We start from the raw sequence: 27,009 nt of genomic DNA on the forward strand, positions 1-27,009 counted from the left end.
ACTCACTCTCTGACTCGTGCCGCCTTGCTTGACTTGACTCCAGTGTCTTGGGCTTTTTCCCATGTTGTTTATCCTGTCAGTACCCCTGCGTCCCTTTTTGTTGGTGATCTCGTAGGCATCAGAAAAGCAAAGGATTCTGCTTTTGCTCTGCTGTGAGATCCAAACCTGTCCTGAGTGCCCTTTTGTTAAGGAAAAGAGCCGCAGGAGGTGGCCGGGAGATTATTCACGGCAAAGGGATGAAAGTTCTGTCAATCTCAAAAATGTCGATGGCTGTCAGGAGCCTCTTTTGGCATTTTCTTCTCTATTCACAGTGAAGAATGCGAGACCTCGCGGCTCAGGTAACGAGCAGCCTGCTGCAGTTTCCCGAGGTGACCATTCAGGCTCTTGGGGAAGATGAGCTCACCCGAGGGTCTGTGCTGCGCGGGCGGTTTTCCAGAGGTGAGCCTTTTCCTTGAAATTGGGTCTTGCTGTGAAGTTGTTACTGCCTGGAGGTGACCTGAGGCACGGGGTCACAGCATCAGCTGTGTCAGGTTGGTGCTGCTCAGGTGCGTCAGGTTTTGAGAGAACAGAAAGGATGAACTATGACAAAATGATGAAAAATGTTAACATTAAAACATTAGTAGAGTTAAACTTTGAAAGGACAACAGCCTGCGGCAGTCTTGAGCTATTAAAATAACATGGGCAAGTCAGTGAGCCCTCCTCAACTTCTAATGGAATGAAAGGCAGTTTACAAAAAAAGTCCTGGTGTGGTTTTGGGCTGTATTTATTGGTACCATCATAACATCCCGTGCAGAACTAGTTCTCCCACAGTGTTAGAGAGGCAGCCTCCCCTGCTTTTTCTTTCCTAGCCTGACTAAAAACAGAAGGAAGAGGAAAGCCCTGTTAGGCGCTGCAGCCAGGTTTGCAGAGCATTTAATGGGACGCAGAGGAGTGTCCCGGGAGAGCTGCTGAGAGCGGCTGAGCAGATGAGGTAGCTGACTTTGTCGGTGATCTGAAGGTAGAGCCGGGGGCCTGCCTGGGTGTCCGGGCTTCTGCTGAGACCATGTAGAATCTCTCTGTGTGACTGTAAGTGCAGTAGTTGAGTTAATACTCCCTTTGTGTTGGAAGTAGTTCAGTGAAACTAAATGTGCTAACTTCTCTCTGTGATCAGCGTGTGTAAAAGTTGAAATTGGCTCCCGCAGTGCCCATTTTAAGGTAATTCCTTGTTGAAGTCCAAACCCCTGCCCAAAGTAGGCGTGTGTCGAGCAAAGTTAGTCAACTAGAAAAGAATTGGCTGAGATTTTGCCATATTTGAGGTATGCTTTAGGAGTTGTATTCCCATATGTATTTAGATGATTTCTAGCAAAACCAAGCTGAATATGGTATAAAGACTAGAGACCAATCTATTGTAATCTTTATCCCAAACAAGCAGAATTCTTCAGTGCAGGAATGACAAGTCCAAATGCAAAATCATAAGGTGGTTCATTTTACGATGCATTGGTTGAGGATTCAGTGGGTGATTTTCAATAATCGACCCGAATTCGGTAAGCCTCTCTTGCTCTGTGAGGTACTTCTGTTGAAGCAAAGGGGCAGTGATTGTGATTTTCCCGTTGTTTTCAACCCTCTCTTGGGAGTTTGCTTTAGCCAGCCTTTTCTCTTCTTCCAGGGAGAGATGGGCTGGCCTGGCTGGCGTGTGGCCCTCAGCTGGAGGTCGTGAGCGCTGTGACGGGAGAGCGGCTCTCTGCACACCGTTTCAGTGGAGCCCGTGAGCAGCCTCCCACCATCCGCGTGGTGAAGGAGGTTTCCTGGCAGACGGGAACGGGGCTGCTGGTTGGCTTGAGAGAAGCAGAGGGAAGTGTTCTCTGCCTGTACGACCTTGGAACATCAAGCGTGGTTACAGCAGTAGTTCTGCCAGGAAGGGTAGGTGCTTTTTAATGGGGGAAACGTTGTCAGGTGCTGCATAACGCTGTTTCAGGAGCAGCTTTGGAGCGTCTCTTTGCTAGGACGTCCATTTTCTCTATTGTGTCATCATACTGTCACTGCAGAGTGTCCAGTCGAGAGCACCTTGATGTGAAATCGTGGGGTTAACGGTACCGTTATCCTTTGAGTTTGCTGAGAGTCAAACAAGTTTTCTGGTTTTGCAGTAGAGCACGTTGTTACCTCATTCTCCACTTTGACAAAAAGGCCTGGAAAACTACCTTTTTTTTTTAGCCAGAGTGACAAAGAACTCGTCCTCACCCTGCCTTTCAAGTGTTGGTAACATACATGTCCTGAATGGTTCATTATGTCAGAAATACTGTCTTTAAAACATCTCAGACTTCCATGGCTGTGCTGTAGCTGACTTCGGCACATTCCCAGGAGTCTCGGACTAGCAAGCAGGTGACTTTAGAGCAAAGCACATTTTTCTGTTGACTTAGGATGGGAAAAAACAGGCTTCACTGCGTTACCTGGCAGGTGGTTACAGACTGACTTTCAGCCTGAAGCCCTTGAACCTCTGCTTATTGCATATGGTGCTTGTGCCGGTGGGATACTCTGGTGTAACGTTGCTAATTTTCCCTGCCTTCTCTAACCCATAAACTCAGATGACGTCCTTTCCCCTCGGCTCCTTGTCTGAGTGTAGACAAGAGTCACCTTAAGGTAATGGAACATCAAGGTTCCCTCTGTCTTTACCACCTTAGAATCTGCGACAGATAAATACTTCCGTATTACTCAGCTTTCCAGAGCGTGGTTTGGTTTGACTTGCTAGAATCCAGGCGGGGTTTGTTTGTCTGTAGCGCTACAGTGTGATTGCTGGCAGTGAGCGTTTGTGTGGTGGTGCTTTCTAACGAGCTGAGCTGGGTTGGTGCTCCGCTGTGTGGGTTTGCCGATCGTCCTGATAAATCTCAGCGTTTGAGATGGAAAGGCAAGCTGTGCGCTGACATAGACGTGCAGTCATTCAGACTTGTAAAAGCAAATCTGAATTGAAAACATTAACGGTATTAAATTGGTTTATAACGGTTGCATGTTTCAGAGCTCTGGAATGGTATTTTCCCCACTCTTGCTGGTTTGTGTGAGGCAGAAGGGCAGCATGCAGAGTCAGGGAGCTGAGACAGGATTTCTGCGTTCGTTCCCAGAAGGAGCTGGCAGCAGTGTAGGAGAGTGTGCAAAGCCAGTGGCTGGTGCCGTGGGAAAATAGGCAGTTCCAGGAGCTTCTACAGGGAAAACTGAAGCGTTAAAACTGGGAAGCTGTATGCAAAAGTGGAAAAGGTGGATTTGGGGCCAGTTGTACAACAACAAAACGAGACCTTAAAAGAAAAAGAAGTTAACAGCAACAGGGGAACTTTGGCTGATTCCGCAGCACGATATGTGCAGTGTTTCTGCTTTCCTCCTGAGAGTCATCAAGGCTTGGAGCAGCAAGAATTCGAATAATCAACGCACTTTTGGTGGTGCTTTGAGTAGCTGAGAAGATTGGAGATTTCATCTGATTTCCAGGAAGTGTGAAACAATATAAAGTTGTCTCAAATACTGCGGGCACTTCTAGGAGTAGAATTCTTGTGGCCCAGGGGAAAGGTAAATTCTGTGGCAGATTGCCAGGCAGCGCAGTCACAGCAAGTGCTTGATACGGGAGGGGAGAGAACTTTGGGGCTTCGAGGTTTGGTCAATTTTTCCCCACCTCTGGGGAGAAAACCCAATCTATATAAAAAAAGGACTCCTTGTGGTGCTCACTGCTCTGTTCCGTTGTCGTGTAACAGGTTGCTGTTGATGTAAAGCTCCCTGGTGTCACTGTGTGACATTATGCAAGGAGGCTGAAGGGCAGCCCGTGTTCTTTTGTTGTGGAGCCTTAGTGCAGGAGCCCTCACGTGCTGGTGTCTCTGCTGGAGCCGTCAGGGCTGTCCCGGGAGGGGCTGCAGGTGCGGAAAGGTCTGTCTCCATCAGGGCCTTGTACTAAAGCTGCTGGCAGGCGGCTCCGCGTGTTACAGAGCAGCGTGCGCTTCTCCTCAGCCGGAGCTGGCTTTTGGCGAACCAGCTGCTGGGCTTTTTGCCGCTGTTTCGGCACTGAAAACTTTTCTGCTTTCCCTGGTTGCTCTGTTGATTCTAAATGAGGACTGGTGTAGCTTTCCCTAAGCTGGTATCTCCCTTCCGCTCTCTGTAACAATAGTCCCTTGCCGTGGCAGCGGTGTGTCTCCCCTGCAACTTGGCCGCTGCCGCGTCTGACTGAGAGCCGAGATTTGCCCTAGTACCTGTTTGGCAAAGAAGGCGTGGGCTGTATCCCAGTGCTGACGGGCTGGGGGCCGTGGGAGAGCGAGAGTGAGTTTGGCCTTTCTTACTCCAGTCCCTTAAATACGGTCAAGTTTCTTGCATTTAACGGATTTTCTGTGTTGTCTTTGAGTTAATGGTTTCTAAGTAGAAAATGGAACTTGGTAAGCTGTAATAATAGACTGCACCATTGCAGTTGGAGTGAGCTCAGCGAAATCCCTGCAGGAAACCCCGTAAACGGAAGGCAGTAACGGATTTTTGTACAGGACATTTTTGGGGGTTGGTTGGTTTGTTTGTTTTGTCTGGATATAATTGGGATCAATGCTGTGTTTTTAAGTCTGAGAACCCTGTATTTACTTTCTTGCTTCTGATGGGCTGATTCTGGCTTCACTTTTGAGTGATTTCTATCAAAGCTTGTCAAAGAGCTGAAATACTAACTTGTAGTTTTCCTGTAGGTAACTGCTGTAGAGCCCATAACTAACCCCGGAGGAGCCAGCGCGAGGCCTTGGCACCTGCACCGGGCTCTGCAAGGGTTTTGTGGCGTGGCAGCGGTGGCGACAGATGTTGGTCATCTGCTTGTGGTGGACCTTGGTTTGGATGATCTCTCTTGCAGTCAGAGGGAGAATGAACCATCGGGTGAGCTTGCGGTTTCTAAACTTGAACGGAAAAGTAAGAAAACTTGTGTCTTTTAAATCAACAACACGCATCCCACTTTGAAGCTACTGCTGTGCAGACGTTTATGACTGCTGATGACAGGTGGCGGTTTGACATCGTCTGGCCCTGAAAGGATTAAAAATGGGAGTGGCTTCATACTCCTCCTAAGGTTACAAATACCCCCTCCCACCAGGGTCCCTCTGTCACGGTGATTCTCACCAGTGAGGGGTAGGAATCTGACCATCCGAGTCGGTGCAGCTGCCTGACAGGAAGGTGTGTCGGACGTGCCCTGTTCCTTGGGAATGTCCTTCTGCTTCTGTTCATTGACTTGGGGCAAAGTTGAGGCTTGTTTTTTAAAGTAAATATGCCTTACCAAAATCCCTGCATTTGACCAAACGGAACCTGTACTTGGTGTACTCGGATTGCATACGCTGTTTTTGCTCTTACAAGAGTGGCCTTGGGAGCTGGTCTCACTTCAAGTAGCTTCACCGTGAGGCCCAAACTGCTGATGTGCAGAGCCCAGGAAGAATTTGTCTATGGAGGTTTCGCTTTCACCTGGTTTTGAAATAGGAGCGAGGATACCTGTCCAGTCAGAGAGTTCCTGTGTGCTCTGAATGCGTACAGAATGGGAAGAGCAGACAAAGTATTGCATCAATGGGTATTTTGCCGGGGACGGTAGAATTAGATCATCCATGTTGTCACGTCAGTGTTTCAAATGCAACCTGAATGGCCTAACGCATTCCTTTATTGTGTGGTTTTGTGCGTGCAGGTCTAACAGTTGTCACTAGAGCTGCTGCTGGCGTTTCACAAGGAAGAGCAACCGTGAGCAGAGCAGGGAGACATCTCTACCTTCAGTTACAGTGTCCTTCAGGAACAGCAATATCGACCCTGTGCTACATCAGCAGAAGCAACCAGCTCGCCGTGGGTTTTTCCGACGGCTCCCTGTCACTGTGGAATATGAAAACTCTGCAGCGGGAGTAAGTCGGCCTTTGCACTTGGTCACGCCTGGAGGTGCAGGGCTCTCAAGGCTCTGCTTGAGGAGGAAGTCTGTTAATTTAAAGAGCCCTTTTTCAGGGAGGGAAATGTGGAGTGTAATCTTGGCCTGTTTAGGAATCCCCTTCTGAAGTAACCATTGAGCCATACCTGGATTCAGTGGGCCGCCTTCTCCCCAGCGGGCTGGGATTGTTCTCCTTATTGTGCCCGTGGGCTGAGGAACTGCGGAAAGCTCCCTTCTCTGGGTTCTGTCAAGCAGTTAGGGTGTGAGAGAGCTGCTTTCCATAAGGCAGTTTGTTCCACCAGCAGTATTCAGTGACAGCAGGAGTTGTGTGTGTTTCAATGAAAGAGATTGTAGACATTATTTCTCAGAAGCAGCTCCTGCAATGAGGGCACCCATTGAAAGGCTGAAGTATGTTAATGACGGGATTGTGGTGATCATATTCTTTAAAGCGTCCCGGTTGAAAGGAGTGAGACGTGAAGGATCAAGAGCTGATCTGTGGCTGAAAAGACATTCTCTCCCACATTTCAGCCTCGACCAAAAGAGGGGACTGACCCATGCCAAGGCAGCGATGCATGGGAATGAAAGTCTGCTTGGAACACTTGGAGGGGGAATAAGGGTCATGTCAAGGGATAAGCAACAGAGAAATGAGGGAGATGATTTCAGCTCTGCCAAAGAGCAATCCCCCCTGGAATATCTGACCCAATTCAGATCGGGATTCACTTAAGCAAATCTGCAGTGACTCACCGGGAACTATTGGCAGCATGAATAGAGAGTGGAGGGATAGTGAGGTGGCAGGAATAGATTGTGAAGGTGCAAGGAAGGTTCAGAAGTCTGGAGGAGAAAGGCTTTAGATAGTCCAAGTAAAGAAACAAGACACTACTGGTGTTTGGCACTGTTTTCAGCTTGTGCAGAAGAGAGGCTGCATTTTCAGTTCAATATTGAAGCAGGCGACAAGAGTAGGAAGAATCTTTTGCCTGGCAGCTGAAGGAATCTTTCATGTTCCTGCTCCGCAGGCAGAGGAGGAGATAAAGCCAGGTTATTGCCCGTGATGGACAGTAATTTCCTCACCTCGTGGCTGTTGCATCAAAAGCAGTCGCTCCCGTGACTCCCTTGTTTGAGACGGGAGTGTGACCTTCTGTGCCTTGAGGAGAAGCACGTCAGGGGCTCTTTGCTCAGAAGATGCTTCTCCCCTTCTACAAACAGGCAGGGCCACCAGGCTCACCTGCTTTCTGTTTTTGTTAACCCTGCAGGCACCACTGTCAGCTTGAAGGAGGAAGGATTCCTGTCTGCGCCGTTACTTTTCAAGAGCCTGAGCACGATCCTCGCAACTGCTGCTACTTGTGGGCTGTTCAGTCGACGCAAGAAAGGTGAATAAAAGCTTACTATCGGCCACTGATTATTTTTTTTTTTGAGCATTTGTTCACCTAGAGTTGACCCACGTGTATTTGTTTTGTTGAATTAGCCGTGCAGGAGATTCTCTCCGGTATGGAAGGGGCTGACGGTGCGATTTGTACAGGATGTAACAGGGATGGAGAGGGACCTACTAGTTCCTCCCTGCTGAAAGGCAGCAAAGCGACAGTGGCTCTATTTCTGTGCTGGCATTCTTCAATGGCTTCCTTTGTTTCCTGATGACTGCTTCATGATTTGCCTGATATTCACACCGTGGTATGAAAATACCATGGAGCGCAGTGGAGGCTGCAGCTCCAGAGCACTGACGGTGCGGATCCACCAGCCTGCTGCCCCTAAAGGAGGAGGTGACAGCATGGCCGGTTCCCTGGTGCCAGCCTGAGCCTTGGTGAGCCAGCTCAGCTCGGCTGGCAGGGAAGGTGCTCAGCAGCCAAGTCGGTGGTTTCCTGCTGGGCTAATGACTGAAAGGAGGGTGTGGAAGGTGCCGTGTGTGCAGGGGAGGGACTGGAGCTTTGGTGGGAAGGGAAGGGGAGAAAGATCTGCCCCTCTCGGCATCAGCAAGCTATTTACTCAGCTCGGCTGCTCGTGGAGTGGCAATCTTTTTCAGTTTGACTGTAAAGCAGTTTTGATTGCGAGCTCTTCAATGCCAAGAACTGTTCCCAACCATTTTTACTCCATAGAACATCTTGAAGCTTCCAGATTGTATGGGTAGCCTTTGCCCCAGAAGCTGTTAGTGTCCAAATTTCCTCCTTTGTGGTTTAGCGGCTAAATGTGACCAATTCTTAGGTTTTGGGAAGGGCTGTTTTTCTTTTCAGTGAGACAGTGCTATTCAGGAAACCTCAGCCTAGACCTAAGGAAAGGGTAACGAGGACTATAAAGCAGCTTTGTAACCAAATGTCATCATTTGTACCTTTTCCAGTGAAGGCGATGCCGTGAGTTTACATCTGTTGCAGTTAGCGTTCGCAGACAGGAGGCCCTTGGCTTCAGGACAAGCCATGTACGAGGTAAGACGTGCACGTGCGTGAAAGGATGGAAAGAGTCCTTTTCCCTAAGGGAGTATCAGTGAAGTTGGCAGGGGGAATATTGACCATGACAATTCAGAGATGACTTAAAAAGAAAGAATCTTTTGCTGAGCCTTCCCGGGCACGGCCTTTGTCCATACTTTTTGAAAAGAAGTCGTACAATTTCATACCGCCGTGTCGTGTGTTCCAGGCAGGGCCGCCTGCAAAGAGCCCGTATAAATTCAGTTCCTGAAGAGGCAGCAGCTTTTACAAATAAAATGATTCTTCATTTAAACACCAAGTGAATGGCCTGTAGGAAGAGAAGACAGGGCTTTGAGTAGCTCTGTTTAACCAAACTGCAGAGTTGAATAAGGTTCTGTCTGTCTCCCTTCCTTAAAACACGGGCGTACAGCTTTATTCTGTTCCGGTCTTCAGGTTTAAATCCTTGTTTTCCCTTTGAGCTCTGTCAGCAGGACTTCACATGACGCTCACCTGCAGGGTCTCTTCAGTGCTGGTCCTGAAACTTAGTAGCTCTAAAGAGAACTCTTTCTACTTTTTGGCTGCGTTACCTACGAACTCTGCTCTTGAAGCCAGCAAAATACGCAAATACAGTAAAGAGTGGTCTGATTTGGTCAAAAAAGTATATGTAAATTTTGAGAAGTGGCTCCAAAGAGGTTGTGTTTAAAATAGAGATGAACTAGCCTTACCTCTCTGTTATCTAACAGATAGAAGACGCGTTTTTAGCACGTATCATTTTATTCAGTGTTACGCCTGAAACCCTTGCAAAATCTTTTGGATGGGAAAGTAATCTTAATTCAGAGCATGTCTTTCCTGTTGAGGTGCGGTAGGAGAGGATCTGTGCTCTACAGCCTTGATATTTATTAGTAGTATTTCCTAGAATGGTTAAGAGAAAGCTTGCCTGTTCTCAGAGTAGGTGAGTTACATGTAACATATCAGGTCATACGAGAATGGATTGTCTCACGCCAGTTCCTTCTAGAGCTCAGAAACTTTAGGAAACTTGGGTAGAATGAGGTACAAGCAATTTTTTTATTTTCTGGTAGGTTTTTGGAGATTTTTAGCTGCTTAGCTTTTGGTTTTGTTTGGTTGGTTTTTAACTGTAGAGCTGCTCTTTGTCCACAATCCACACACCCATGTGTTGTAGGGTAGAGCATTTGACCAAGTGCTGTATTTGGAAAGACAGTATTTCAGTCAATGCTTGCTTAGCAAATGGTGGTCTCAGAGGTTCCACACAATCCTGCTGGAGTTTCTGTAGGTCTCAAAGTAGTTGGCTGACTCTGTAGGAATTTGTGATCCTAAACGCCTTGCCCACGTGCATGCCATGTCCGCCGGGTTGTTTTGCTGTTGGCTGCACTTGGTGAAGGCAGGGAGGGATCTTTCACCCATCAGTCCCTGAGGAGGTGAGAGGAGGAGCTGGCAGGAGCTGACGTGGTTTGAGAGAAGGCTGTGACTCAGTAAGACGTTCTCATGGCTACTCCCGAGGGATGGGCTTTCACTCTAGCGGTGTGTGCCTATAGATAATGCCTCGCAAGAGAGCTTTGGCTGCTGGAAGGCCGTGACTCCTCTAACTTCATCAGTTCTGTGATCAAGTCATGGAGCAAAGCGCTTTGCATGCCTATGTATGGCATTATTTCAGATCTCTCTTTCTAGATAAATACGTAGGTTTGTGAAGAAACCGGGATGGTGCAAGGAATTCTGCAAAACACATTTAGAACCAGTAATGCGAGGGAAATGCTCAGTTCTGAAAATGTGCAAAGCTTTTACGGCCAAACTTACCCGTTACGGTTTGACACTCAGTTCTCTTGCTTGTCAGCTGTAGTTTCTCTTTGCCATCAGATTAAGCGCCTGGGAGAGATACAGTACAATATGCAGGTTCTATTAGACATAGACATTCTTTCCTACTGAGGTATAATGTCTGCTTTTCTCTCAGAATGACCTTTCTCTCGCCTGTGATTTTTTCCGCAGGGTTTGGCATCCTGTGTTGAAAAGTACAGTTTGGATCTGACGGGTGGAGCCTTTCCCTTGAGAGGGCAGGGCAGCAAGGCCAAACTACTCAGCTGTCAGGCTGTAGAAATCTTTACCAACTGCATTGACAGAGAAGACAGCGTTGATGAAGGTTTGTTCCTGATGCCCGTCTTTGGTTGTTCTAAACTAAATGGTTTTGGCATCCAAGCAGTGAATGCTGTTCCATACCCACAGCCTGAAAGTCTTCAATATCTGTATAGACTAACTTCTTGGGCTTATTTCAAAGGGAAAACTGGGTGCTTAGGTTCTGTGGGACTTGTTAAAATAAACCCTGTTTTTCCCTTCAATGCTTGCTGACATGCTGTAGCGATGTCTGGTGGGGTCACCTCTATAACACCTGTCAGTCATTTTATTCCTCCAGCTCTCGTCTTTGAACAGTAGGATCATCCCCCCCATTGCTTAGGAATGTTCCCTCAACTTTCTTTTTTCCCCTCTTCCAACCTATGCCTGCACCTGCATCCAGCTGGCGGCCGGTCACGAGTGCTGTTCCCCAGGGCTCGGTCCTGGGGCCAGATCTGTTTGATACCTTCCCCAAGCACCTGGATGAGCCGGCAGTGTGCCCGCGTGGCCAGGAAGGCCCCCAGCATCCTGGCTTGTATGAGAGATAGTGTGGCCAGCAGGAGTAGGGCAGTGATCGTCCCCCCCTACTCGGCGGTGGTGAGGCTGCACCTCGAATCCTGTGTTCAGTTTTGGGCCCCTCACTACGAGAAAGATACTGAGGTGCTGAGTGTGTCCAAAGAAGGGCAGCGAAGCTGGTGAAGGGTCTAGAGCACAAGGTTTAGTTGGGATCTTAGGAAAAATTTCTTCACAGAAAGGGTTGCGAAGCAGTGGAACAGGCTGCCCAGGGAAGTGGTGGCGTCACCATCCCTGGAGGGAGTTAAAAGACGTGCAGACGTGGCGCTGTGGGACAGGGTTTAGTGGTGGGCTTGGCAGTATGAGGTTTACAGTTGGGCTCGATGATCTTAAGGGCCTTTTCCAACCTAAATGATTCTACGAGTCTATGATCTGCCTGTGCACTTTGCCCTCTCTGTGTCTAATAGGTTCCTACACCTACAAGCTCTTAAAGCAAGAGCTTCTGGCTTCCCTTGTCCGGATCGACAGTTAAAACTCCTCTGGTGTCTTTCATTCCCTTGCAATAATGAGATGTGCATCTCTGGGTTTGCACATCCAGTGATGCTCTGAGCACATCTCTGAGCCGGCTGCAGTGATAACTTTCACAGCCTTTTGTTCGGGTGTGTGAATGCCCTTCCCTCTCTTCTTACTGGCCTTAACTTATGTCTGCTGTTACAAAGACCACACTGGCATGACTTTCTAGGCTATTTGTGTTTATTAGCTTTGTCTTAGTCCTGAAGAGGCAGCTTCCACCTCTTTTGGGGTGCCATCCTCTAACAACAGCGTGTCAAAATCTAATGAAAACCCCTTTGGATTTTCTCCACCTGTGGCATGATTCTGAGGAGAGGGCCTTCTAAAACCTTGTCAAAAACAACCAACAGGCGCACCCACCAAAAAACCCAAACCAAAACCAACAAAAAAGGCCCTTTCGGTCCCCTTTTCATGAAGCCTGAGGCATGGAAAAATGCTTGTCATTTCTCTGATGGCTCCTCATTAGCTTTTATCCAGAAACTATTCAAGTTGTAGGCCCACATGAGCTTCTGTTGGATGTGGGTTGAGGTTAGAAATGAAGCTGGCTTCTGATTTATGAAACTAATTGACATCTTCAAAGGCAGTTTCAGCGGCTCACACAAGTGAAAGGGCACAGAAGTTCACGATGACACACAGTAAAGCGTGGGAGGCTCCCTGAGCAGCCCTGATGAACTCAGCAGAGAACAGAGACCCATTTTGCCAAACGACCTGTCTCCTGGTTCCCTGCTCTGTCAGGGTAAAGGATGCACCCCCCACTTTGCTCACATCTGGAGAATGCCTTCTCCCCAGAGACGACAGACCATGCCACTTCTTGAGAGAACCCGAGTGTAACATGGTCAATGTTTGATGTTAAACTCTTTGTTCCAACCTCCTGTTTGTTGGGGTTGGGTTTTGGTGTTTGTTTTGTGTGATAATTGTGTTCTTTCATTCTGACTGTGCTGGAAAGGAGCTATTCGTAACACCCGCAATCGAGTCGAATCTGGAAATTAAGAATGCCAGCTGAGTGATCAAGTGTATACGACAAGAATTTGTATGCTTTCTAAAAGCAGCAATGTATGTTTTCCTAGGGTGGTGGGTTGTTTTTTGGTTTTTGTTTTTTTCTAACCATCTTGATGCACTCTTACTGTATGGGAAACTTGATTACCTGACAATTGTGTATTGGGTTTGTCTTAGGACGGATACAGGTTGAACTCGCAAAGGGGGGCAGCATGACTGAAACCTATCACAGAGGTGATGCTATGGTGTACATTTTTAAAATTCTTCTTAGTCAAGTGTTGCGTTTCATGAGTGACGTAACAGAATGAAGCCAAACTAGAAAGGGATGTTTTGAAAATGTCAGATAGATTGTATTTTCTCCCAATAAGAAACAATGTCTTGTCTTTTCCAGTCATATCTCCTGACATCAGTGTCTCCGTCTTCAGCTGGCAAGTGAACACATGCGGCCAGGGAAAACCATCTACTTATCTGGGTGTATTTGACTTTGACTGCTGGTATGAGGCTCAAATGCCAGGCTCACTAAGGTAGGTTTTTATGAAGCTGGTTTCAGTATCCCTCCCCATAATTCACTGGAAAGTCGGCGTTTAGCTTCTGCGCTTGTTTTCTTTCAGGCCAGAAGAATCCCTTCAGGACTGCCCCTATTTTGCACTGTGGTCACTGGACGCTGTGACAAGCACGACTGCTCCAAACCCCCTTCTGGATGTTGTGGTGCAGGAGCGCAGCCTAAGCTGGAGAGTTCCTCCTTCTTACCCACAACCTGAGCTGTGTTTTCATCCAAGCACCTATAATTTTGGTAGGTATTACACGGCTTTGAGTAGTGATAAGCTTAAACCGAGCTCAAATGCCATTTATTGCTTCTCCTGTTCACTGTTTGTCACGCAAAAACCCAACCAAACCGAAACACCCCAACCCCCACCCACCCAACCGTGATGACGTTGTGCTGACCAAGTGTGTGCTGTTGTGACACCTGCCTGACAGGCGGCTGGGTCTGGGGGTTGGGTGCTTCTGTAACGCAGCCCGTGAGGTGGTGCTGGTGATCAGATGAAATGACTCTGGGCTGAAGCTCAAAGCGCAGCACCTCGATAGCCCCGGAGGTAAAATTTCTACACTCAGCCATTATTTTTCTAAAAAAGGCTGTAAGTGATGTCATGAGGAAAACGGGTACTCAGTTGTACCTTTCCAGAGGTTGCTGTGACAAAAATGTAAACTGGTGCTACCATCACGGTGAGAGTATGGAATGTTGTCCAACGTTCGTTGTCTCTGCAGATGGCACGTGCCTGCTGAGCTCTGGAGTTGTTCATGTGACGTGCAGCGGCTTCCAGAAGGAGGTGAGCTTTTACTGTGTCTTTATGGAGAATGTCAAGGGATGGAGCTTTCCTAAGCTTTCCATGGCGCTGCTTTCGGTGTCAGGGACCATTTAATGCTCCTCCTGCCCATCCACACGCGTAACTGCAATTGTACCCTACCAGTTTTATCAAATGTAATGTTTGAGGTCCCCTCTTGGGAGTGTAAACCCACCGTTGCCTCCCGTTGAAGCACGATCAGGGCCTGAATGTCTAGAAAGGAAGAGAGCGCTGCTCTAGGAGCAGGAAGAGAAAGTCGGGGAAAGCTGTTCCTTCTCTCTCATCAATGAGTGCAACTGCCTGCGTGGTCCTGAGTTCGGGTTTTGATCCCTGATGAGCTGGGAAAAGAGGACAGAACGGAGAAAAGGAAGCATCGTTCCCTCAGAACAACCTTCAGGCAGAGGAGCACTTGGTAGGAAGGGGAGAGCAGTCTTTCCCTGCCCTCATCTTCCTCTCTACTGGATTCCTCACCAGATCTGTGGGGGTGCGTTAGGGCAAAGCGCACTTGTGCACAGTGTGGTAGCTAACATGACCGTCTTGGCAGGTTGGCCTGGCCCATAGGCTGTTTCTTTTGCAAGCCTGATGTAGGCTCTTCCATTCAGATTGGGTGATCTGATGTCAGCTCCACGTTGGGAATAATTGGGAAATGCAGAAATTTGTCATACCCTTTGCTGAATTGAGACTAGATCATTCAGAGGCTTGTTAGGGATTTGAGCAGGAATTGCTTGTGAATGTGAGTAAGACAAATGTCAGAATTAGGGGCAAGAAGCTTGGTTTGGGGTTTTGTTTGCCACCGTAAGTCGTACTCGGTGTGTTTCCTTGTCTGAGACTGGTTTTCAGAAAAAGATGGAAATCTGATGTGTGTATTTGAACATGTAGAAATGGCTTTGAATGTGATGATTTTATTTAGAAGGGAAAGATACTTGTGAATGTGCTTAAAAAGCCAAAGAAAGAAGCAAACAAAAAGCAAAAGCCCTAAAAAGGAAAATTTGTTGAGGGCTCAGTCTTGGGCCCCTCGGGACAAGAAGGACATAGAGTTGCCGGTGCGTGTCCAAAGAAGGGCAACAAAGCTGGGGAAGGGTCTGGAGAACAGGTCTCATGAGGAGAGGTTGAGGGACCTGGGGTTGTTTGGCCTGGAGGAGAGGAGGCTGAGGGGAGACCTTATCGCTCCCTGCAGCTGCCTGACAGGAGGCTGTTGTGAGGTGGGGGTTGGTCTCTTCTCCCAGGTCACTAGCGATAGAACGAGAGGAAACGGCTTCAAGCTGCACCGGGGAGGTTTAGGTTGGATATTAGGGAAAATGCCTTCACTGCAAGAGTGGTCAGGCCTTGGAAGAGGCTGCCCATAGAGGTGGGGGACTCACCATCCCTGGAGGTATTGAAAAGACATGTAGACGTGGCACTTGAGGGCCTGATTTAGGAGACATGGTAGTGTTGGGTTGACAGTTGCGCTCATTGATCCTAGAGGGCTTTTCCAACCTTAAGGATTCTATGTTTCTATGTTCATTTCACCTGGAAGAAGTACCAGAACACCAGCTGCACTAAGCTACTCCTTAACAGTGCACGTCTGTGCCTGCCTGTGCTTTGCCCTTCTGAAGGATCGCCACGGCATTAGAACACAGTGTTTGAAGCGCCTAAACCTGAAACCTATTAGAACATCAATGTTTCACTTCTTTTCTGTCATCTTGGGAAATGACAACTTAATGTTTGGGGTGTCGTAACTGCTTCATGTCTTCATAGCCTGGAAAGCTGCTTGATCTTGGCTTCGCTGCTTCCATGCAAACGTTGCAGAGTTCTGTTTGTTCTGTCCCCTTCGCGCATTCCTGATGGCAAACTTCTCTGCACCCCATGTGCCATGGGTATAAGCAGGGCACGTTGCTGGGAATAGTTAATTGGAACGCAGTAAATTGAGAGGATGATGCAGAGGCATGCAAATAAAGATTAGAATTAGCCTTTGGGAAGTTGACGTGTCAGGGGAAAAATTCCATGTGCTCCTCACAGCAACAAGCAGCCCAGCCTGTGATGCCTGAGTGAGTGTAGGGTTAGAAACAAGCACTTACTGTTGGTGGTTGGGATGTTGACAGCAGGTGGGATTCTCCTTTGATTTCGCCTGTTACTTTTAGGAGGAGCAGTTAGACGCGGTCTTGTCAGCTGCTGCCCAGACAGGTTCTGTAGGGCTTCTGACTGGCTGCATTAAGATTTGGACATCTAAAGGTAAGACTTGTTCTGTTTTTTTTATGTTGCATGGTTTCTTCGTTTGGAATTCTTGATTCATTTCTTTTTTGTTCTCTCTTTTTAAAGAGCAGCCAAGTTCTGCTGCTAATTTACAGTTTGCCCTTGACTGGACGTGGAGCAGAGTGATCTATACAAAAGACGAATTTGAGCAAATCTGTGAGTACTAGTGCAGCCATGCTGCAAACCTAGAGTCAGTCTTTCCAGCTGAGCTCATTCAGTGATCTGCTGGTAGATGGTCTTGCCCGCAGATCTGGAAGTGCACTTTGAAACTCTGCAATGGCTCTGTAGGCTAACGATTTCATACCTGTTCTTGAAAAGGTGTTGCGCTGTTTGACGGCTCCTGCAGCTCCACTGACCCGCAGAGGTTACAGGCTCTGCAGCACCGCCAGTTGCTTTTGAGCAACCTTAGCACAGTCTTGAACTGTTTTCTAACAGAGGCACAAGAGCTCGCCGGAGAAGGTTTGTCACAGTATTTCTAACTCTCTGGTATGTCTTATGAAGATTTGGAACGATGCTGGGGCTGTAATTGTGGAAAGAGGAGCTTCTGTTGGTTTTGCTGATTGGCAGAAAGTCAGATGTAGCGGGGAGAAGGGGCTTAACTGGGAGGGGTTGGGGCTGCCACTTACCGCGCGTTGAGCTCAGGGCAAGAGTTTGTTGGGGAGCTGGTGCGAGTGGGTGGGGAGGCTGCGGTCAGCAAGGAGCTGTGCAAGCACCCGGCTTGAAATTACAGCAACGGGATGTGGCACTGTGACAAATACTCCCTTTGATTGTCAGCTAGCAGTGCGTGATTGCATGCAAATATTGGATTGGAAATGACTAAAATCAGAGAGGAAGCCTAAATGAGTAACATGTAAAGTGAGTTGCATGAGTTTCTGTAGCTGTTTCTATTAGAACTTGTTCCTGGCATATTGAGGAGAACAGAGAAAATCCCTTTGCTAGAGTAAACGTCTCTGCTACGTGAAGAACAGGTGCCTTATCCATGAGTGGATTTAGTAGTTCCGACTTCACATTTTTTTATTAAACCTTTAGTGAATCTTCTTCTTTGTAAGGGTTGCTTGTGATTGTGGGCTTTTACTTCAGAGAAGGACGTGATACGGAGTGAAAAATGCACAGGCAAAGATTTCTACCATGTTATTTTTCTACTTTCTCTTTAGTGCAATGAGGGGAGCTTTATAAAAAAAACAAAAGAAATTGCACACCAACAGTCCTCTTAAGCTTCTTTTCATGTTTTGCAGACTTGACAAATAAGCTGGCGGTGACCAGCCTCGCAGCTTTGTATGCACGAGTGGTCCTCTGGTTCTGTGGGTCCCGCCTCCTGCCCGAGGGCTCAGGTAAGCCTAAACTGTCACGCGTCTGTAGCAGTCAGTGCTTCCTATGAACACCTGCTTCCCCATGGTTTTGTCAAGGCTTCCTCAATACCAAGTCGTGCCCGTTCAGTGACAGCAGATGCTGAAGTTCTGCTGCTGAAATTGAGATTTCACTGTTTTTTCAACTGCGTCGTGTAGAATGATGGAAGCAGTTTCTTTCCGGGGTGTTTCTCAGAAACAGCACTAAGCCTCTGAGGGAGGGAGTTGCTCGTGCCCACAGCTTGAAATCCTTGGGATTGTAAACAAGTAACTCCTAAAGCCCAACACGGGAATGCTTGATTTTACAGTAAAAGCCTGACGTGCGTGTTTTGAACTTTTTACGGATTGTTTGAGGAAAAAATACACCTTGGAAATAGTTCATCATTTGGATGGGTTATAAATCCTATTGTCAGCCTTAACTGCCTTACGCATGTTCACGTGACATGTTTAAAAACCCATTCCCTTTGAGAACTGGGGGTTTTTTTAGAGTGAACTTCAGCTGACACTACATGTTCTGGATGCTACATCACCTGTAAGCTTGAAATGGCACTTAGGACAAGGAGGAATTGACTCCTGTGTCGTAGGTCTCTTTTAGCAAAGGCAGAAGGAGGCTGGGCTTCTTTCAAAGTCGGAGGCTTGCCTGTGCTTTTGATGCTTAGCTTGTGTGTTCTTCTGTCTTTTTAGTCAAAAACTGTAGGTTGAAAATGTGATATGACTTCTTTAACTTACTTCTTATTTATTGCCTGTAGGTGACGAGATGCGTTTCTCTAGACCTTTCTACAATTATCCTCTGATTCGGAGCTACTACGCTGGTCATCGACAGCAACTGGAGCGTTTATCAAGGTAGGACGTGCAGGAAAGCTCTAGAGCAGTTCCACTGCAAATTCAGAAGCGGCAGCGAGTGGCTTTTCCATCAGCAGCTGTATTTGCTACGCTTCATGCATTTGCTGGCAACACTCTTGACTGGAGTGATGCGTGTGTCCTGCTGAACAGAGAGGTTCCTCTCCCGTGTTGAAATATTGATATATACCTCTGCTTAGTGCCCTTTGTTGGTATCATCATTGTTTTGACGTGCACGTAATTCATTGGCAATTCTGTGTCATTTGTTACCACTGGAAAAGGTCGTGTGGTGAGGACAGGATCAGTCACGGCCAGGTCAGCAAGGCACGGCCTTTGCAGAGCAATTGTTCTGGGCACAGAAGAAAGCGTGTTTTAGAAAAAAAAAAACCAAAAAACAAAGCAAAAATAATCTCTCTCAATGACCAGTGATAGATGGCGATAAGGGGATTGGCCCAAATCTCCCACTCCCAAGCACCGCGGTGTCGTTGAAGGAGATGGGCAGAGTCACATGCAGCTGGCACGGCCAGCGCTCTCCTGGCGACTGGATAAAAGCCCCTTCCTCACGGGAGCTCCCTTTCCTGGGCTGGCTCACGAGCATAATGGTGATGTGCCTTGGGTTAGGTGAGAACAGATTTTTCTTTGGCAACTGTTCTGTAACCTAAAGAAAGTCCTCAAGTAGCCGTGGCTGTGGCACCGTGAGCAAGGTGCAGCAGGAGGAGTCCAGGTGGAAGCTGCTCTATGTCAGGCGCTGGCTTTCAAGCTCCTCTTCCTGCGCGTCCTTCTCAGGTAACTCTCGTACAGGCTCACGGGCTCCTTAGAAGCACCACCTCCAGCGTGCTGCTTCTGCTCGTCCTCCTCGGGAAATGAAAGGCTGGCGTCGCAGCCCGCAGGAGCCTGCGATGGGCTTCTGAGGAATGCAGTGTTTCACAGGCCAGCCCTCCGTCACTGTGATGGCACGTGCAGAGGCGCAAACGTGCTGCTTCAGGGGATACCAGAATTCAGCTGCGGGCTCAGCTTTCTGACCGTGACTGTTTTTCAGTAACAGAAGCGAGGTGCTGAGACCAAAGCCTGACATTGCCGTGCTGGGGTCTCACCGCTGTGTGTGGGAACACTCCCGCTGGGGGCGTGAGGTTTGGGGTAGCTTTGCTCACACTGCCCTTGTATTACAAGTAATGCGGCACAAAAGAAAAACTGAAAACTAAAAGGTCGCTGCAACTTTCCCCTTAATAAGGGAGCTTTTTGGATTCCTATTTGGAGCTCCTTTAATAATTCACTAGGATCTAATGAGCACCTTTCACCTGACTCCGAAATTTCTTTCCAGTCTACTTCAAGTCACGATCGTGCCTTTGTCTGTTTGTTCCTTTCTTGGAGTCGTGGGAGCTTTAGCTGGGTTTGTTTTGGCTGGAGGAAATCTGTGACACCGAGAGGCTGGAATTAGTGTTTTCCTCTGTCAAATCCTCGCTACGTTTTGTTCCAGAGGCAAACGGGACTCTGACTGCCTGATGGTCGATGGGATGGTTTCCCAGTTAGGAGACCGAGTTGAGAAGTTGTGGCAGAGAGATGAAGGAGGAACGGGGAAATACCCACCTCCTAGCTTACAGGTGAGTGTTGTGTTCCCTGAAAACAACCACCACCACCACCACAAACCCCAGCCCCAGCCCAGCCCTCCCCCAAAGCCAATGATTTCTCAAAGAGAGGACCTTTAAAAAGCTTCTACCTTTTCATTCCAGGCACTGCTGGAGCTCTATTTGCTAGAAGGCGTTGAAGAAAGCCACAAACATGCAATCGTATCCCTTGGAGTTATTTCTGTCACACCTCCAGTATACGCGCATCAGGGGTCTGAAATGTCTGTCACCTCCGCGTTCGATGCATTTTCTAATTTGTGCTTCAAACACACTGCGGATGAACACGTGTAGTTAAGAATTAAGTCGCAGGCAGAAGCATTGTTGGATTTCTTTGTACTGTGGATTGTTTAGGAATTTTTAAAATGTTTTGTTGCAAAGTCTTTTCTGATGTGAGAAAACAGCTTTACTAAGCAATGTTAAAGGTAGAAAGCTCCCCTAGATTTTCTCAAAATGTAAACTGTTTTTCATTTTTGAAGCACCCACAGCTGTAGCAAACAGCTGCTTCCTCGAGCGATGCACTAGAATGTGCTGCTTCAGAGCAAAAGGATTTCTGACAGTGGTGTACCAGGACCTGATGTTGCTGAAATCATCCATTTTCCAGCACAGCTAAGAGGGCTTGCTTTTGTGCTGTTACAAGTGCAGGCACACAGAATAATAGAGAGAGAGAAGGGAAAAGTCATTGGGCAGAAACTGAACTTTTAAGCTGCCGAAATACACTGTGTTGCTTTGGTTGTGTGTTGCCTGACCCGAGAGGGGAGCCTAGAGAGCAGGGGCTTTAAAGCTGTTGCACCCCGGAGCTCTCTGATGAGAACAGACCCCCCAAAACAGCTGTCAGAAAGAGAAAGTGACACTGCCGATGAGTGATCCACATACTGGTTTAAATCCAGTTTTAATCATGCAGAGCTAAGCTGTGCTGTAAGGACACCCTAATTTCAGTTGTTTTATATACGCTGGAAAGGAGGGAAGAAACCAGCTGTAGAATTTGTTTGCTTTAATAATCAAGCATTGGCCGTTCTCATGTTTTGAATGTCCAGCTGGTGGCTCCAGTGGCTAAAGAGGGAGCCTGTGTTTCCAACGGAACTGTTTAAATATCGAAAGGCAACCTTTCTGAATGCCTTAGAGAAATCAGAGAGTCTGTCTTTCTGGTTATTTATTCAGAATGCAATTTTGTTGTTAGGGCCTGACTATCTTCAGGTTGCAACAGCATAAAATGGCAAGACTAATACATGAGTATTTTCTGCGTCCTACCACTATGATATTCTTATTTCATTTTATTATTTATTCCTATTATATTAATCATAGGTATAATATTATTTCATGTGATAAATTGTTGGTCTTGCAAATTTATTAGCCTTAATTAGATACTTGATATCAGACAATTTACTTGCTGCTAGACATCATACATTCCTTTCCGAACAAAACAGAACCTTCCGTCGACTCCTTCGCAGCTGCCTTTGCCATCCCTTCGGGCCTTGTTAAGCGTATCCAAGGATTTTGGCTTCTAGACCACAAGGATTATGATGTAAGCATGTGACAGTTTAGTTGGGCACACATTGCAATACAATGCTATGATCTATCAAATGATGTAAAAACCCTGGTGCTTAGCTGATACCAGGTGATAAAACATGGGAAGCTTCTTTTGTAATGCTGCTTCAGCAGCACCTTCAGCAATACGTGATGATCTGCAGTTTGGTTTTAATTACGTTGAGAGGAAATGGATTAAGACAATGAAGAAGTCAGCGTTAATGCTTGACGTGTGACTTGCCAAAGCCGTCTGTTCAGGTTGTTCTCATCAGAGCAGTCGAGCGCTTTCTCAAAAGCAGTGGTTTGGGGACTTTAACTATTCAAACTGCCATCCTGGCAGCAAGACTTGAGACAGAAGACCGCAAAAGTGACTCTTCAATCTAATTCATGTTCCTCCTGATGCTGAAGGTTGCTCTTTGCCTATCACAATTTTAACGCAACCTGTCTGGGAGAATAACTGGTATTTATAAGAAGTGATGTTTGCCTATGGGGATTTGGTTACCCTAGCCGAGTGTGAATCACTCCTTTTAAAAGACTCTGGTTTTTTTCTGTATGGCTAACTGATTTTTTTTTCCTGCAAATAGTAAAGAATTTATATTTACCTGTCCGGTATCAAGGACATTCACCCTTACTGAAGAAACTGTTGAACAGTTTTGTGGTGTGCTTGTGTGTCCAATCTGATCCCCTCTATTCAAAGAGGATGTGGCCAGGCTGGAAGGGGCCCAGAGAGGGGACACCAGGATGATGAGAGGACAGGGAAGCTGCCATACGAGGATGGGCTGGGAGAGCTGGGTTTGTTCAGCCTTGAGAAAAGGAGGCTCAGAGGGGATCTCATCCCCGTGTACCAGGGCTTAGGGGGTAGCTACAAAGAAGGTTGAGACTCCCTTTTTACACGGAGTCCCATAGAGAGGACAAGGGGGATGGACACAGGTTGCTCTTGGGGAGATTCCGATTGGGCACCAGAGGGAAATTTTTCACACTGAGGACAGTCACCGTTGGAATAATCTCCCCAGGGACGTGGTTGACTCGGCCACGTTGGACACCGCCAAGAGTCATCTGGACAGGGTGCTGGGCCATCTTGTCTAGACTGGGCTCTTCCCAGAAAGGTTGGACTAGATGATCGCTGAGGTCCCTTCCAACCTGGCATTCTGTGATCTTAGTAAACCTTATCTCCACCTTCTGCAGAACTCCCTGGCCCTGCTCTTTCACCCAGCTACAATCACACCTGTGTCGTGGCAACACGTGAGAATTCTTCGGTCCCTCATGTGCCAAGGAGAGCATAGGCGAGCCCTCAGATACATGCAGGTGATGAAGCCACCATTCTCAAGCAGTTGTGAAGAGCGACTTTTCCTCACTGTGCTGTTGTCCAATAGGTAAAGAAATATCTGCCACCATTTTGGCACTCAAATACTGTGAGAGGTGGAGAACAAACACTAGAAATCACAATCCCCTACACTTCCTTTGAACTTTGAGCACAATATCTGGGAAGCATCTTTTTGGTGATACTATTTATACGCCTTTACATCTCACAAAATTAACTACAGGTGCATGGCGGAGGCTTGGGCTCTGCTGCAGGAAGACGCCGCTCAGTTAAAGGAGGAAGAGCTATTAAAAGACATGTATGACATCTGTCGGGAGTTGGGACTAGTAGGAGACTTCCTGAGGCTGCCTTTCACAGACTCTGAACAAGTAAGTGTGGGCAAGAGGAAAATCTGAACCCCCTCTTTGCCAAGAGAAGAGGCAGGATCATCATATATGTTTTCAAATGTGTTATTTCTCATAGAAGTGTTTGGAGAAATTTTTACAGACTCATGAGATTCTTTTAGTCCAGCATCTGCAGCGTGCCAACTGTACGGCAGCCCCACAGCTGAACCGGGCGATGAACGTTCATCTCATGGTAAGCGTAAAAGTCCTGCCAAGTGTGCAAGGTTCTCTCAGGGGTTACTAACTAGATTTAACAGCGCTCAGTAAGAATCCTGCTTTCTTTATCACACCCTTCTTTGAAATACTTGCAATAAGCCTCTGCACCTTACGTTACAGCTGAACCTAAAAGTTGAACAGAATGTGTCACTGCTCCAAAGCTACCCCGTGCAGTTGGAAATTCTGTGTTCCAGGCTGTTGTTGACTCCACTTTGAACAGTTTGTTTGTGTCTGAGGATTAAATAAGTATCTCCTGTCAGCCACTCTTACCATTCAGATATTCAGGGACGTACGTTATGTAGGGTTCGGATGATTGGAAGTTGTTTGGGTCACTGTGGAATGAAGAGTGTGTTGTATGTCATCTCTGGTATCTCACACGCAGCTCTGGGTGCCAACCCACAGGCACCGTTTGCATCATGGGTTGTTCTTTTTATTATTTCCTCAAGTTATAGCGTGAGGTCTGCAATTCCACAGCTTTCGTTTTACCACTTTTAGGACAGAAATTCTTACTTAACTTCTGAGTCTCAAAATAGGCAGGTCAAATTCTGTGTTATGGGAACTTCTGTTGTGGTTCTGTGATCCATTTGCTGCTTTCCAGAACCATAGTTTCCCAGGGAAGCAAACTTGTGGGGTGGTTCTGGAAGGTTGAGGTCCTGCGTTTGAAAGCTTCCATCCCGGGGGAAGGGGTGTGTAGGCAGCTTTCTCTTCCTCATTTTAATCCTCACTTCCTCTTGTCCAACGGAACCCGCCGCTGCCCTGGAGATTCAGTCACCTGGGGCAGTGGCGTTTCAGGAAAAACAAGGGAAAGGCTGCTGTTTTGTCAGCCACGTGAAACTTGTGGGTGCTGACAAGCGCGTCAGAATGAGGTTCTGCAGGGTGCCGGCATGGTTTTAGCTTAAAGTTGTAGGTTCTGCTATTATTCTAGTCTTCCTTCCGCTTGGCTAAATATACAGGGTGAAACTTCTTGCTTTACGCTTTTTGTTCACCAGAACGATCGTGCTCCTCGCTGGAGACAGAGAGCAGTTGCCAGAAATTCTCTCTCAGCCCAGCACGGCAAGACCCTTCCTAGAGGTCAGAGGCAGCTGGCTGTAGAGAGAGCCAAGCCTTACCATCTGCCTTCATCCGGACCAAGAGAAGGTAATTTTTAGGGGGGGAATATAACGCACAACTCACCATCGCTTTGATTGCACAAGGCTGATCGTTTTTCCCTCGTGCTTTACAGCTGCAAGACCAAAGCCAATCTCGACAGTAACAAAACCAGCTAATGCAGGAAATGTGGATCCAAGGGCACCTTTCAGCAGTCGTGTGTTGGCCAAAGTTAGAGAGTTATGGGTAGGAAACGAGCAGAAACTTCGTTGAGAGAGAGTTTTTCTGTTATGATAATGTTTGTTATGCAAAATACATATATTTATATTATGGTAAATATGTTTAGAGAATTTAAGATGGCTAAAACTAAAACCCTGATTACCATCAAGCTATTGGTGTATGGATCTTGCTAGACTTGATTGTGTGATCAAATAGTAACCTTTTCCCACTTGCTGCCATGTTTCTGCTTTGTTTCTGCCTTATTTACTTAAAAATAGGCAGAATGATAAAGAGCAGGAAAGAGGCCAGTAGCTGTCAGATGATTTTCCTACAGGTGGTGTGGCCAAATCAACCTCAGTTCTGGTATATTTGGACCTCTTAGTCTAGGCCAATTGGAAAATGCAATGAAATAATAGAATTTCACGTGGTAAGATTGCATTTGTTTCTTATGTTGTTGGTACTTTTGTCTTCTGTGCAAAACTTGCAGGTTTCCATCGCAGGAATGCTGTTCTCACCAAAGCAGTCACGATAATGAGTGCCTTTGAGATGCTCGGAGAGAAATGTTCTGCGGTTCCTTCTGAATTACAGCTGTTCCTCAAATAAAAAGCGTTTCCCAATGCACTGTGCTGTGTGGGTGACCCATACGTGAGGCAGAGGGAAAAATGCAGGTGACGGTGCCTGATGTGCCTGTTGGTTCAGGTCACTCACTCCTGGGCCGTGCATCACCCGGCGTGGTTCAAGAGCAGGCTCATCCCACAGCAGCCAACGGTGTGGTGTGCCTTGCTCTTGAACTTGGTTTAAACCCAGACTAGACCGTGAGTTATTAGTGAAAGCCTGATTGCTGGTATTTTGATACTACAATTGTAATGTTAATGGGCAGGGAGAGAAGGATGCAGGAGGGAGGTGTGTGACAGGCTCAGGGAAGAGCCCATGAGCGACGATCGGGTATGGTGCGAACAGAGGCTGGGTGCCCGTTGTGCGCCAAGAGCTCTTCAAAGCCCCCCGCACTCGGGAGAACCACAAGCTGTGCCAGGTGGGATTAGCACAGAGTGGTGCTACATGGAGTAAATGGGTCGCAGTGATCACCCAGCGGGCTTGAATAGGAAACCCCAGTGGCCCAGGAATCCTGGAAGTGACCATGGACTGGGCAGAGGGCAAAGACCTTGGAATATCCCCAGAGGAGGGGGTGCCACGTGCTGAAGAGGCCCCACTGTGGAACAAACTGCCAGAAAATGAGCAGCAGTGTGCCCTGCTCACTGATGGGTCCTGTCGCCTTGTGGGGAAGCATCGGACGTGGACCATGGCTGAAATACAGATATGGGCAGGCCCGGCAATGGACTATATCACACTCCCACAGAGCCGCCAAGGCAAGCGCCATGTGCTTACAGTGGTGGAAGCAACGCCCGGCTGGCGGGAAACATACCCCGTGCCCCACGCCACCGCCCGGATCACTCTCCTGGGGCTCGAAAAACAAGTGCTGTGGCGACATGGCACCCCAGAGAGAACTGAGTCAGACAACGGGACTCATTTCTGAAACACCCTCACAGACACCTGGGCCAAAGGGCACGGCACGGAGCGGGTGTATCACACCCCCTGTCACGCACCAGCCTCTGGGAAAACAGTCTGGGTTCTTCCTGCCTCAGGCAAAGGCAAACCCATTCGTGGCACTGCTTTTGCTCGAGGACCCGGGTGCACTTGGGGGTGATGCGGGAGGATGGACGAGTCCCGATACCGTCTTTAAACCAGAAAAGAGACACAGAAGAGCCTTGGCTGTCACAGGAAAGTTCAGCGGTATCTCCACCCCCAAACACCAGCTCTCCCAGAAAGGCGCTCTCGTTCCTCAAGTCTTCTGCAACGGGAGAAAGAAATGGAAATGAGCAAATAAGAGCAGGCATCAGAGAATGAAAGAGCATTTCAAGAAGAAACAGATCTTATGTTTGCCCTGCTGATGCTTCCACGTGCCCAGAGCTCCTCCTTGCCCGAGGGAAGCCTTGCCTGCAACCTGAGGAGTGCCCAGGTGGCCAAGGAGGCCAACAGCACCCGGGCTGGTATCAGGAATAATGTGGCCAGCAGGATCGGGGCAGGGATGGTGCCCCTGTGCTCAGCACTGGTGAGGTCACACCTTGCATATTGTGTTTAGTTTTGGGCCACTCAGTGCAAGAAGGACACTGAGGTGCTGAAGCGTGTCCAGAGAAGGGCAGCGGATCTGGGGAAGGGTCTGGAGAGCAAGCAGGTCATATGAGGAGAGGTTGAGGGACCTGGGGTTGTTTGGCCTGGAGAAGAGGAGGCAGAGGGGAGACCTTATCGCTCTCTACAAGTACCTGACAGGAGGCTGTTGTGAAATGGTTGTTGGTCGTTCAAGTTACCAGTGTAGAATGAGAGGAAACGGCTTCAAGATGCATCAGGGCAGATTTAAAT

General features: G+C 47.7%; 1 protein-coding gene across 1 annotated transcript; it reads left to right on the forward strand.

The window, feature by feature from the left end:
• Positions 1-317: 317 nt before the first annotated feature.
• Positions 318-24,645, forward strand: LOC135317459 (protein ELYS-like). Its single transcript, XM_064473752.1, has 24 exons — positions 318-438; positions 1,646-1,899; positions 4,671-4,851; positions 5,639-5,846; positions 7,117-7,233; positions 8,193-8,277; positions 10,258-10,408; positions 12,848-12,980; positions 13,068-13,249; positions 13,723-13,784; positions 15,926-16,010; positions 16,098-16,187; positions 16,350-16,494; positions 16,995-16,999; positions 17,267-17,362; positions 18,127-18,220; positions 19,695-19,818; positions 19,948-20,004; positions 21,218-21,364; positions 22,552-22,739; positions 22,911-23,055; positions 23,150-23,263; positions 24,276-24,423; positions 24,509-24,645. The coding sequence occupies exons 1-24, from the start codon at positions 318-320 to the stop codon at positions 24,643-24,645; spliced, it is 3,069 nt and encodes a 1,022-aa protein (XP_064329822.1).
• The last annotated feature ends 2,364 nt before the right edge of the window (positions 24,646-27,009 follow it).

Source organism: Phalacrocorax carbo, chromosome 26, assembly GCF_963921805.1.
Source record: "Phalacrocorax carbo chromosome 26, bPhaCar2.1, whole genome shotgun sequence".
Lineage (NCBI taxonomy): Eukaryota > Metazoa > Chordata > Aves > Suliformes > Phalacrocoracidae > Phalacrocorax > Phalacrocorax carbo.